The 14,591-nt window shown below is 36.9% G+C and overlaps 1 protein-coding gene across 1 annotated transcript; it reads left to right on the top strand.

The window, feature by feature from the left end:
• The first annotated feature begins 773 nt into the window (after positions 1-773).
• LOC134656525 (uncharacterized) lies at positions 774-13,590 on the top strand. Its single transcript, XM_063512086.1, has 8 exons — positions 774-951; positions 4,660-4,864; positions 5,122-5,301; positions 5,968-6,078; positions 6,626-6,759; positions 11,405-11,615; positions 12,237-12,452; positions 13,482-13,590. Exons 1-8 carry the CDS (start codon positions 792-794, stop codon positions 13,588-13,590), a joined length of 1,326 nt encoding a protein of 441 aa, XP_063368156.1. The 5' UTR covers positions 774-791.
• The last annotated feature ends 1,001 nt before the right edge of the window (positions 13,591-14,591 follow it).

The following is a 14,591-nucleotide window of genomic DNA, read 5'->3' as shown; positions in this document are numbered from 1 at the left end:
ATAATGAAGAAATGCTTCATCATCATCGTGCGTCTCGCTTGCGCCAATACATGTGCGGACAAGTACGAGCGAAACGCGCGATAAGTAAATGACATCATTTAGATATTGTGATGTCAGTGTACGATCGAATTGGCCTGAATCTTGCTCAATATACACTGATTTGTGATCGCCGCCTCGCCTCGTCCCACCACAGGTCACCCAGCCGAGGTGATAAAAAAAGACAAATTCGTACCTGTGAAAAATAAAAATGATTGCTAATGAAAACCGCAAAGTGTGACGTACATACGTCAATACGTCATTTGACGTTAATGTTTCCGGTATAGAAAATAGCGCCAATCGTAATAAGTGCCGCGAAGTTACGCTCATTTGCTTGTACAGCTTTTTGTATTTTATGTAGGTACGGAAGGCCTCCATTATGCGTGGTCCGACACGCACTTGGCAGGTTTTTTAATTATAATACCTGAAAATCAAGAACCTGTCATACACAGGTACCATGCAGTAATCAATTTACCGTTTCCTAAATGATTTTTAGACATAAAATAAAGCAATTTACAAGTTTTCATCATTTCTGATGATGCAAAATTTAATTTTACACAGTAAAATGGGTACGTTATCCCGAATACTTATGGCTACTTGCTATTACATTATTTCCAAATACAACCATCCTGTAGATAGCACGTAACGGTCATTCATGTTTGCGTATCGTGACATTACGTTCGAGACAACCACGGCTACTTCTATACTCACTTCTTTTTTCAACCTATACTTTTGTGTCTGTTTTAGCTGTAACCATGGCGTCGATATATATTTTACTAAGTATGTTATTCAGTGCAGTTGTTAGTGAAAGCTATAATTATAGTGCATTAGAAGTAGATAACTTTAGTGAATCGAAAGTGCTGTCGAGGAGAAAGCGGTTTTTGGTGTATCCAGAAGGAAGTTCGTTGCAACTTGGTACGTAATTGAATTATGTCATCTACTTCTGATATATGAATAAAGACTTCAGTGAAAAAAAGTCTCGACGAGATGAAAAAGGGTACAAGGGCCATTATACTTAATTTAAAGTTGTCCCCTACACTTTTTTCCAAAGTTGGGATTTTTTATGTTATTACTCAGAATGATGAGCTCTTTAGATCCTAATAGGAGAAAAAAAGTGTCTCAAAATTTCCATACATTCCGTGACCGCCATACAAAGTCTATGAAAAATGGTAACGGAATGGGAAAAAAACTTTGGGACACTTTTTTTCTCCAATAGAAAGAGCTCGTGATTCTGAGTAGAAATAACATAGAAATTCACAAATTAAATAAAAAAGTGTAGGAGACAACTTTAAATTAAATGATCCACAAGTGTTATATGGAACTTATACCCTTTTTCACCCGAGCTGAGCGTGACTTGTACCTCCTATCACTAGAGCCACAAAATAATTAATTCCAATACTCTTTATTACCGCATCTTAAAATAAGAAAATAAAACAAAGAATACTACAATAGCGCCGACAACGCTTAGAAGGGTTATAAAGTACGTTTGGCTGTCAAAGTTACCTTTTCTCAAAAATGGACGGCAAAGTGGACGTTGCCGGTTTTTATTTTTTACCTATTTTTTGGTCGCGAAGTGCGTAGTTTATGGACATTCAAAAAATTAAAAAGTTAAAAACATTGCAGTCTCGATTTCGGGACTGCAATGTTGCATATAAATTCCATTATTTAACGAGTTCCAAATCAAATGGCCATATCAAATGAAGGCATAGGTCCATTAAACAGCCAAACAGATGATCAGCACTTATTATATTATAATGTTGGTACCGCGACTATTTAGGTGTCTCAAATACGTTGGCGTATTTTCAGCAGAAAATACACGTCTTTTTTTTTGAAGGCGGCAAGCAAATCTTTTTAATGGTTTTACTTTATTCTGTGAAAATTAGAACGTTGCTTCTGTAAAATATTTCTATTTCTTGCACCATTTTTGAGAAAAGCACTATATATGACTCGGCTGGAAGGTCGTCCGTTTAAAACGAATCCTCAGCCTGCAAGTAGCTACTTCCGAACCTCGACAATAATGTACTATTAGAGTGTACTTTCAAGTATAATTTAAACCAACATAATAATAACAGCATAGGTACCTTCAGATCCACAGCGCAGGCTTCGTATAATTTTATATTTATTTTGTTAGTTCGTAACAATAACCCTTAACTGAAAGTAGTAGGTATGAGTGACATTTGCGTATTACCCAATACTTTCCAGCACTGATTATCTTGAGTGTACCTTCCTAAGTTTCCATTGTTTTATTGAATGAACAAGAGGTATAGTTTTTTTGCTTTTGCTTTTCTTAAACAATGAGCGTGAGTGCCTCTTGCCATCAAACTTCACAGTTTGGCGAGGATTCCTGTAAACTGTTTAATTATAAGTTGTATATGAATAATACAAAACTTATAATTAAACAGTTTATAAAAAAACTTAAGGCATTAAAAAGATTAAATGTAGAAATAAACAGCAGACTGATGATAAATATATACCTGTACGGCTACCATCAGTTTGTCACTGACATAAACGCCGTCGAGAACGTAATTTACTTTCTATACATCTCGCTCGTACTCGCATATTAGTGGAAACGAGATGTAGTCACCGTAAGATTGTGAACCCGTTAGTTTATAATCTAACGTAGGTTAGGTTAGATTATAATCTCCCTACCGTCAGTTTATAATGTAACTAGCGAGATTATAATCTGACGAGTGTTTACAATTATACGGTGACATATAGAAAGTAAATTACGTTCTCGATAGCGTAAATGTCAGTTTTGACAGTGTCAGTGACCCATGGTACGGGCTCTGATATAAATGCATAGGAACGCTTTTCAATTCCAAATCGAAGTTTACGCGCGAAAACTCTAGACATCATATTTGTGATGTTACTGTTACTTAGCGAATTCATATACCTAACAGTAAATGAAAGCAGCATCGTGTCTAATTTTCGGCCCGATTCGGATTTTGAACTAGATATCTATTAGACATCACCAAGATATGTCAGTGTCAAACGAGTGTCAAAAGTGACGATTTTGTTTGAAGAATTGTCACTTTTGACACTTGTTTGACACTGACATACCTTGGTGATGTCTAATAGATATCTAATATTTGACGTATCTTAAAGTTCTAATATGGCTGTTTATCACCAGTTTATCGCATGGCGAGTAACGTTTTCCAGTGACGTCATAATAGCGGGACTTCCAAATTTGTCCACACAACTTTTATTGGTTTATTCTCAGTCAGAATGATTTGCTGTATCAGCAATAAAAAAGAGGGATATCTGGGGGCACGGCAGTGCCCCCGCCAAGTCGAGCGCGAAGCAAACACTGCCGTACGATGGTACGCTTTACTGGAACCATTTCCATTTTCAGGCCCCTATTTGAGAACCTCTGCATAAGACCAGAACGCAGAAATTTTCGTCATCCAGTAAGCTATAATCACATACTTAAAATCCAAAATTTCAAGTCTGTAGGTCATTTAGTTCCGAAATTAAGTGAAAGCAAAGTTTCGCATTTATGACACTCACTCACTCACTCATGATCATCAGAATAGGACTAGTACTTCCCATAAACTCAGAGAGCTGAAATTTGGTACAGAGTTAGGGTTTAATGGCCACATAAAGGGAAAACCTAAAAATATTGCAATATCAGTCACTTTTTAAAGATCTAAGAACTGCATAAGTAAGTTTGTAATCCCATATAAATATATGATATTACAAAGTTACTGTTGCAGTTCCTACAAATAGTAGGTAAAGTAAAGGTACACTACGATGTACGATGTGAGTATGAATGAAGATATGTTTAGTTATGATATGTGTATACATAGTGTGGGTATAAGTACCTGAAAAGAAAGACTGCCTACAAAAAGAGATGAGATCCGATCAAAAACATTACATGTAAAAAGGTGCAAGTCTCGCAACGCTTTTACTACAAAAAAGTTTTGAGATGTAATGTGAAAACAAGTCGGTTATTTTAATCAGTGCCAGGGAGTGTTAAAACCGTATCAATAAGATATCTTTAATTTGTAATACATATAATGACTTGGCAATCGCACATAATGCTTTACTCGTACCGTACTCGTAAATATGTGTAATGCTCAAACTGCAATTAGCGCTAGTGTTATGTTCAATTAGAATTATTTTTAATAGGTGACAATGATCCTTTTGACATTATGCAGCCGTGCGATGGGTAAGTCATTATACATATTACAAATTAAAGATATCTTATTGATACGGTTTTAACACCCCCTGGCACTGATTAAAATAACCGACTTGGTTTCACATTACATCTCAAAACTTTTTTGTAGTAAAAGCGTTGCGAGACTTGCACCTTTTTACATGTAATGTTTTTGATCGGATTTTATTGTTTAAACACAATTCAGTTGCGAATACGTCACACATGTAGGTACAAATAACAAAAAAAGTTCATACCAAAACGCGACGAACTGAAAAGGAAAAGTGCGGACTTTTTTATTGTTAGTATCAAAAGCGCTACGTAACGATTCCCAGTTAAAAATACCCAATAAACTGATCTCTAAAAAGTTTTTGTTCGAAAAATTGCAAATATCTCACGTGTACCTATGTTTTTAACAGACAGTAAAAAAAATCGTTATTTTAAATTAATGATGTTTTTTCTAATTCCAGTGTTCTGCCTTTCGTTCCCAACGATCTTCGACATCGGCGACATCTTTCAATTCGGCTACACGGCGGCGCTGGCTTACGAGTTGCCACAGGATCCCTACTCACCTTATGACCATAGGGCTGATCCCCTCCATCGAAGGGTTGACACGAAGATGATATACTTCACTGATGATAAAGGAAAGGTGTTATGGGGGAAGCAGTACCATAGGTAAGCAGTTTTTAGGGTTCCATACTTCAAAACGAAAAAACGGAACCCTTATAGGATCACTCGTGCGTCTGTGTGTCTGTCCAATCTCCGAAACTACTGGGTCTAAAACTTTTGAAAAATTTAATGCGAATCACTGCATCGAATATATAAGAAAAATAAGCATTAATTATACTAAAATCAATTAGGAATCCATTTCAGCACCGTTGTTCGCCCCAATTTCAAAGCGCCTAACCGCTTACTTAGCTAATACCTTTCAGGAAGCCCCTCATAAACCCAGCGATGGCGAAACGAAGCCTCCGCAAAAATGCCGACAGGAAACTGATGCACGCCTCGCAACACAAACGGAGGTTTCTGAAAAGCATGGACGGGCGAAGTGCAGAGTTTCACCGGACCGCCCGCGCTTCGCTTTATCCGAAAATCGAGACGGTGTTGCAGGCGTAAGTTTTGTCTGGTTAGATTTTTTTGGAATTATTTGAGAGGTGTTGATGGGAGTTAGTAACATGTATGCATGGATCAAGCGTACGTTCTCTTACGACATTAAATTGAAATTTACAAATGATATTCGCATATTTATCATCAATTTGTGTTATGAAAAAAATATAACAAAAATATATTTTCTTTTAATAACAAATCTGACAATAAAGAATAAATAAATAAATAAATATTATAGGATATTCTTACACAGATTGACTAAGTCCCACAGTAAGCTCAAGAAGGCTTGTGTTGTGTTGTGTGAGAATAAAACTAACTTTCCCTTTCGGGCCTTTTATTTTGGAATAACTTAATCAAGTTTACTTCATCATATCTGACTTTAGCCAATTATATTTAACGAATTAACAATAACCTTAGACTTACTTCGTACCAAAAATGTTTATTAGTGTGTTTTTCGGCAGTGTTATACTAAGATTTTGCTAGAGTGACCATACAAGCTTAAAGGAGTCCACTGATTATCAGTCCGCCACAGGACGAGCCTGTCAGTTGTTCGAAATTGTCAACTTTTTATTCTAACTGACAGGGTGATGTCGTCCGCCGGACTAATAATCAGTGGGCCCCTTAAGTAGATATCCAGTTTATTATAAGATACAATTTTATTTATGTTTCAGCATTGGCAGCAGCGGAAAAGACTGTGTGCTGAGAACCTTGTGTCATTTTGGCCAAACACAGCACGATCCCCAAGGATCGTTCTTAGAAGAAATCATGAGAGCCGTTTTTACGTAAGTGTACCTATTTTTACTTTTCAGAGATGGTTTACATTTCTTTGTTTTATTCAAGTCGAGAACAATACAAAAAATATCATGTTGCTCGATTAACGGCCGTAAGAGTTTGCAAAATATCAAATCAACAACGACTAACAGCTGTAACAGCCATTGAAAAATAGTTTGAATTGTATAATGTAGAATACGGTAGGTACCTACAATAAGTTTTCCAAAAGCTGTCACGCCTGATATTTGTGGTAGGACAGATGAAATAATAAGGTAACATAACAAAGCATAAGCGTTAACGGGAGCGTGCATGAAATGTAGACGGCAGCACTGCAGAAGCCCCCTATTCATTGGCGCGAAGCATTATGTCAAGCTTTAATTTCTATGTAGATTTAAGCCACTAGATGGCAGACCCTCCAACACGCATGGTCACTATATAATATGTTTCTAAAAACATTGTCCTATCAAGGCCCTTAACTACAATGTTTGGGCTGGGCTGGTATTATGCAAATGCTGTCTATAGATAAATATATAAGGGGTATGTTATGTTTGTTTACAGTTTACCAAAAGGCGAGGATTCCTTCGATTTGGAAGAGTACGACAAAGCGCATTCCGCAACCGAATCCTGCGCAGAGCTGTATCCGGACTGTGATGATATCGCGACATCAGATCAGACTTTTTCTTCGACACTTGGCTATTGATGAACAGAGGCCGATTTGAATTAATATTTTTTTAGTTAGCTGCTGGTATTCATGTGGTAATGGATGCATGTGAATGGAATCTGAATTACCCCTCAATAAACCCTCGACTCCCATTATTGCATGCTCGAGTGCTCGAAGTTTTCAACCGAACATCTTTCAAAATCGAAAAAGGAATATTGATTCTCATTGGAGATTGTATAAATATATTTTTTAGACGTGATGTACAATTATGCCAACAAAACTGATAACTGAGCTACATTGTACCTATTATTTAACATATCATTGTTGAACACCTGGACCAAAAACGCATTCAATGGAAGTCTCGACCTAAGCCCTCTTACGCATACACATATAATGACCAATGGCAGCTTTATTGTGCATAGTGCGATCGGATATTTAAAACGAAGTTCGGTTTTGGAGCCATATACGTGCTCATCAGAGAAAATTGTAAGGGTCGCCGTTGTCGGATAAGACATGGAAGATTATTATATTGTTTGACATCAAAAATGTTTTACTAAAATAAAGAAAAAAAATATTTTTTAAAGTGAAGAGAAGAAATATAATTATCAGAATACCTAAGCGCAGCCAAGTTTTTTTTATGGGTTGACATAAAAAAACTTATTACGTATTTTAAAATTTAAGTACATATTTAAAGGGTAACTTAAGGACCATCACCTGTAGTGATCGTATGTTTTCATGTGTACTGTGTAGCTACCTGTTCCATCCTCCAAAGAAGGGTTAAATAGTGATAGATGATAACATATGTACGATTATGTTAGTTTGGTAGTTTAGGTTCAAGTTACCATTCGGATTGCAGTATTAGCCTATTAGTAATAGCCTAATCTACCTCTGTACATTTTGTAAATGTGAATATTTGCTCAACTATTTAGGATAGAAAAATATGGGTTTTTTAACCACTCTTAAACACACCGAACTAAACTGAAAATCGTAATTAAAATGCTTAAATTTAAATGTTGTAGGTAAAATATCATAATGTTTAAGCGTAATATTTCACTACTACGGGTATGTGATTGTTACATAATTAGAAAAAAGTAATAAAGATAAATTAAAAGTAACAGTTACTATTGATAAAGCTATGATTCGAATATTTCGAATGTAACAAAGTATTTAATAACTAACTAGGTACCAATGTTATTATTGTCATTTCTACATGATACACAGCGTCGAGACCGCATCTATCTTAGTTTGACTGTTGAAGATTTAGAAGTTTATATTGTTTTTGTTATGATTATATTGATTTCGTATTGCAATATATACAATTCAACATTCCGAGCGTTTCATTCATTGCGCCACCCACGCGGCGGAGTCGTGTTTTTCCTTTTTTGTCTGCAAACCAAGTAACTAACCACAACACACGTGACTAACCCCTGATATACCTTATCTCAGTGGAATAAGGCTTCCTAATGGTCAATGCACTGTGTTAATGGCGGTACAGTTCGAATTTCAACACGAGAGTAACTGTAAATGCGTTGACACTAAACTTGTTAATTTGGGCCTCATTTATACACTTTGCTCAGCTCTGGAAGAAGGGGGCAGTCTATGTCACATTTTACAACCAGCGAGTTACTGTAAAAATGAAAATGTATTTCCTTAAAGTTAATTTCTAATCCAATCATGGATGTTGGTGTGAAAATTGTTGTGATTGTTTTTTTACTTGAGTGTGTCGGATGCATAACAAACGAAACTTGTGAAAGTGAGGAACCAAGGGTATTGTCAAGAAGTAAAAGGTATCTTCTGTTTCCTGAAGGCAGTTCATTCCAGTTGGGTAAGAATGGCGACAATATTTTATGACGCCCATTTATTTAACACACTTACGTCCGGTTGCCGCGGCATACTATAAGTTTTATCTTCGTGAAAATTAAGGTTGGCGTCCACAGCCACGTATCGCTCGCAGTGAACGCATCGGCGTCGTATATATTCTTCAGCATTCACGGAGCAACTTCTTGCGGATGACGACATACGGTCATGCGGATTGGCGATCCATTTGTATCAGCCCACGTGAGCGCGTGACCACGCCACAGTTCGTAGGCTGTCACTTGTAATTGACAGTAGTGGCGTTGCGTGAACTAATCTAACCGTGGGCTAAGTCGCATCTGCGAGGCCCTTTTCTTTCACTGTGCCCGAAGGGGCCTCGCGCGAGGTCCCTCTTGGGGCCCGAGGCCGTGGGCGACGGCCCACTTCGCCCACGTCTAACTACGCCACTGATTGACACTACAGTGACACTCCCGTTTTCTCCCTCCTTACTCCATTTCTTAGAATCTGCATCATGTTATCGTGATTTTCACTTGTCTGAATGAATAAATACCATCGTATACTCAAAATTAAAACAAACCCAATGTGTATTAATGTGTCGTTTAGATTCTTACAATACAATACAATACAAATACTCTTTATTGCACACCTCATTACAGAAAACAATACGGATAATACAGGAAGAAGAGGTTAAACAACAGGCGGTCTTATCGCTAACAAGCGATCTCTTCCAGACAACCTTTAGGTAGCGGAAATTAATAAATTTATGTCATGTCAGTAGGTGTTTCATATTCAATATAAGAATTTTAGCACAGAAAAACACAATACAAAACAGTATAACACAAATAAAAATAAAATAAGATAAGATACATATACATACACACACACACACACACACACATATATATATATGTCGGAGCGAGACACCAGAAGGACGTATTGCAGTGTTACAGTTCATAGTTAAACACCTGTATAAAGTCGATTAGCAATGTTTGGCTACGTATTATTTGCTTGTAACGAAATAATAAAGTTGCGTAGTGAATAACGCCACCATCTATTGGCGTATTGTTGAACTAAGATGACAGGTAGAAGGCTTTGGAACGTCAAGATGTGTATCTTGAGTGAACGTAGGCACGAGTGGGCATTTTTGTCGTTATGTTGGTAGACTGGTCAGGCAAGTTTACCAACTTGAATTGGAGGCGGGAGCGGTTGGCTCCGCCGCTGGAACTGGCTTCCTTCTTCTTGATCGGACCGCGCTAGAAATCGGACGTTAGCCAAGCTCGTGCCTAATTCGCTACGTTCCTGAAGGCTTATACCTGACGGATTATTCTGAAAGCTTATAGATTCTGACGTTCTTTAACTGTTTAGCTAAGTGTTTATTTCCAAGTGTTATTTTGATTTCTTATGTGCCATTAGAAGCTTACTTTTGTAAAATAAAGATTTGAACGATTTCAAGTGATCTTTTATTTTAAATCAAATCATTTTGGAATAGTGATTGGTTGTTTTGATTATTTAGTACTGAAATATAGTAGGCACTAGTATGGTTAACAAGTCTGAATATTTATTTCATGCGGTAGCCTACCTACTATTTTGGCTGTGAAGTAATACATCGAGGTACCATGCCCACCACCCGCTATCAATAGCCCCACACAATTAGCCCCTCTCCCTCTTCGACACACACACATATATATATGTAAATATGTAAATATGCCAGCTATAGGGAAAAGGAAACAGGTAAAAGTATTACGGAGCAGATAAAAAGTGAAGTTTAACGAGTCTCTTGAAAGAATTAGGAGACTGGGCGCACCTTACGTCTGCAGGCAGAGAATTCCATAGTCGAACAGATTGGAAAGTGAATGAATTAGTATAGAATTTAGACGAGGATGACGGGACAGAAAGAAGAAAATTCTGGGAGGACCTAACCGAACGGAGATAGCTGTAACGGTTTTTGAGATAGCGGGGAGTTGCGGGGTTAAAAAGAATGGAATACAGAAGTGACAAAACGTGGGAGTTACGACGTAGGCGAATAGGGAGCCACTTGAGCTGCGACCGGAAGTGGGAGACATGGTCATATTTGCGTATCCCAAATATAAACCGAATGCAGACATTTTGGATACGCTCAAGCTTATTAAGTAGTAGTAGTTCTTACGTAATATTTCAATATTAATTACCCCTATTTGCAATGCGATTCGTCCGATGCATACGATGTCGAACTTTACTGTGGACGCTTACCTTAAAATGGTCTTTCTTTACATTTTAACAAGTTTTAAAATATCGAGTTAAAAATATATACTGTAAAACACCTGGATGGGAAGGAAAAATAATAAACAAAACACAAACAGTAGCTTAACTGAAAATGTCGTTTTATAAAACAGTAAGCCACAGATGTTTTTCAGTTATTAGTATTTTAGTGGTCTTTATTAAATTAAAACTAGTTCTACCCACTCTAGTAATTGTATAAGTTTAGAGATAATAATCTAAATTGCTTAAATACTTACACATCTCCAGAAAAAAAGTTTGTCAGGCTTTTATCAACACTTGGATTGCGACAGGATTACTGCTATTACTGGCATTACTGGCATTTGCCTTGCTGCAGAAAATGTCAATAATCGAGGATTTTTTGTCATTTTCTGTTCTCTACAGCAAAACTAGAGCAGTAATGTATTTTGTGTTTTTTGTTGCAAGTCTTAGTCGTTCCTTTATTTGATTATAAATGAGAATGTTATGGATCCGTTTATAATAAACCAGACTCATCATTTCTTCTTTTGTACATTTTCTTCAGTTTACAAAAATATTTTTAACAGTTCCCTTCCAAATAACATAATCTATATCTCTAATTAATTTGTATCTGTTAATATTTCCAGTATTCTGCCTCACAACAACCGCCCTCATCCCAATTGCCGACATCTTCCTGATCGGCCAAACAGCTGCTTTCGCATGGGCAATGCCCACGGACCCTGCCATCTTCCATATGTTCAAGGGAGAGAAGGTTGCTGAGCGCAGGAATGACCATCAGAAGAATATCTACTACTTGAACAGACAGGGGGAGGTTATAGCCAAAGTGCCTTATAAGAGGTAGGTTTTGGTTGCCAATTTATGTTAAAATATTTAGTAGTTACTTTGCCTCAAAACAACCACCTTCATCCCTTCTCTGTTCGGCCAAACCGCGGCACTTGCGTGGCAAATGCCCACAAACCAAATTCCACCTAGTCCCATCAGTAAGCTTAATTAGGCTAGAACTGTGGGTACTAGACGACGATTTATATAACACATAAAGAAAAACAATAGCCACAACCATAGAGAAAAAGATACATAGATTGCTCACTCCATACATCAGTTTTAGTACCAAAAAGACTATTAGCATCTAGCATCTAGTGTAGCGGAACTATCAGTACTGCTACATCTATTGTCAAGTAGCAGTACTGATAGTTCCGCTACTCGATGCTAGATGTAGATACTGAAATTAATAGTCTTAACTGATGTATGGAGTGAGCACTCTTGTCTTAATATATTTCTCTATGCCACAACCGAATACAGAACCTCCTCCTTCTGGGTAAAGAAGTCGGTTAAAAAAACATCCATCACACAAATATCTGTAATAAACACACAAATAAATGTCCTTACCAGGACGCAAACATTGTGTATATAAATTTAATTTAGCTCACATTTATAAAGCTCCTATTTTTTTTTTCACAGAAAACCCATCAACCCAGTATTCACGAAGAGAAGCATTGAAGTCAAATCAACATACAAAGAGAAGTTAAAAAAGTTAAAAATCGATCGAGCGAAAATGCACGAGACTCAACTAAAGAAGAATTATCTAGAGAAACATCAACTAGATAAAAGGTCCATAGAATTCCACAGAAGCAGCCGGTTGAGTTTACTAGAGAAGCTAGAAACTTTCTTCAGTGCGTAAGTACTGGGTACAACAAAATAAGCTTTGCTTGTTACTAAGAATTTTAAGAGCCTATTATAATTATCTTCAATTAAAAGTAGAATTAGTAGGCTTTTTCGTAAGTATAGACAATAATAAAAAAAAACAATTTGTCTTTAGTTCCCACCTCTAATTTTTTTCGTAGAATGGTAAGTGCATCAAATACTAAATAATATAATTTTTTGAAGATATTAGTTGTATTTTCAAAAGAGTAGGTACGGTTAAGTTGGATAAGTTGGTTAGGTTGGTTGGTTGGTTGGTTAAGGTTTGGGTTGTAGTCAGATTTCTAATGTTAAAATTGTAATAATGTATGCTTGACTTGATCGTAACGTTGCTTTTGACAGGTTAGGTCAAGATGGAAGGCAATGCGTTCTTCAAAGACTATGCATGGCTGGCCAGAGATATACACAACAGGGCACATTCCTACAAGAGATGCTTAGAACAATATTCACGTAAGCTTCATTAGATATTAGTAGTCATACGATCTTTTAGGCCCGGATGAACGACAATGCATTATAACAGGGCACTTACCTGGGGCCAAAGATAAGCCTGCCAAAGATAATTTTCAAAGATAAGCCTGCCAAAGATAAATTTCAAAGATAAGCCTGCCAAAGATAATTTTCAAGGATAAGTGCCATTGAAATGTACTCGATATTTCTTTCTTCACGTTTATTGCCAAACCTTCTTACAGTTAGTTTCCATTTCTATGACACTTGAAAAAGACGCCAATGAGTGGCGTAATAATCCCTAACCTGCACGGGAACTTTCTAAGTGCATGCATGAGAATTTTCTCATGAAGCTACCAGAAATTTTGAGAATATTCTGTAACTTGCACAATTGCTAGTCAATATTCACGTAAGATTTCTCGTTTATAAAATGACACACACGCCTTTGTAATTTTTAGATCAAAACAAAACCGTAAATTAGAAACCAAGAACAGAACTTTATAAAAGATATAGATATAAGGGACCAAGCACTTTTTTACGTGACTTTAATATGTTTTCCAGATTACCTAAGGGTGCCTTGGAAGAAGAGTACGATGAAGCGCACGCAGCGACCAAGGACTGCGACGCGCTGTACACGTGCGATGACTCCTCTGACTCCAAGGATCTTTGACAAAAATAAACGCTGTTAGAATAATAAGGCTTTGTCATTCCGCTAAATGATACCGTTTTTTTCAATTAGTGACAAGTTGTTGGCTGTGTGTGAAAGGGTGTGGTAGGAGAAATAACGTAGACGGATTGAGAATGACTCACGTTAGACCGGGCCGTGTCCGGGCCGGAGCTGCGTTTTCTATGGAAAGCATCACGTGATCACCGGTAATCTGTCATAGAAAAGTAAGCGCCGGAAGCTCCGGCCCGGACACGGCCCTTTCTAACATGAGTCATCCTTTGTCGTCATAGACTAAGAATCCTCTAGACTGAGCATAGTAACGCTACCCCCTCTGCCACTTATACGATAGTTATACTCCATCTTCGAGTCAATCCCATGCCGTGATTGGTCCGTGTCTTTGAACCGACCAATCACGGCACGGGATTCGCTATGAAATAATTGCTCTAAACTCAGTCCTAGTCTATATTTGTCGTAGTCATATCCGTACCTGAGAGGCATAACACTGTAAGTGCCATTTTAGTAATTTTACAGGAGAAGCGATTTTGTGACAAAATTTGTGTTACAAGAATTTTCGAACAACATAAAATGACACACAAGAGGTTTATGTCACAGTTTTTTAAATTAATCAACAGAAAATATATTAGACATTATTATGTGTTACTTTCAAGTTATCATTTTGTATTTATAAGATATATTTTTCAATAAAACTAAAAAAACTACCCCACATACAGTATTCTGCTTCCAAGCTTATTTCAAATTCGAGGAGTTACAGTAATATTAAAGGTACTTAACAAGATTGAAAATACTGCTATATCATTTTTATAATATTAACAAGTCCGTTTAAATGCAAATGACCATTGTAATCAACTTAAACTGATTATAATATAGAAATTTTAAGTTTTAGTCAGGACATACAGTAAAATGCCTTACAATATGCCTAACATTATAGTGTATGTGCACTCAGAACCGTAAACTCTCTGGACATACCTTAAAATGAACCTAGT

This window comes from Cydia amplana, chromosome 18, assembly GCF_948474715.1.
Source record: "Cydia amplana chromosome 18, ilCydAmpl1.1, whole genome shotgun sequence".
Lineage (NCBI taxonomy): Eukaryota > Metazoa > Arthropoda > Insecta > Lepidoptera > Tortricidae > Cydia > Cydia amplana.
Note: the sequence above shows the minus strand (reverse complement) of the source record. Positions and strands in the feature narration are given on the sequence as shown.

Bases quoted from the DNA above. Each gene is read 5' to 3' on its own strand.
- LOC134656525 (XM_063512086.1), top strand. From the start codon at position 792: ATGGCGTCGATATATATTTTACTAAGTATGTTATTCAGTGCAGTTGTT. The intron at 5,302-5,967 runs GTAAGTTTTGTC...TTTATGTTTCAG, and splicing joins ATCGAGACGGTGTTGCAGGC to CATTGGCAGCAGCGGAAAAG. The intron at 6,079-6,625 runs GTAAGTGTACCT...GTTTGTTTACAG, and splicing joins ATCATGAGAGCCGTTTTTAC to TTTACCAAAAGGCGAGGATT.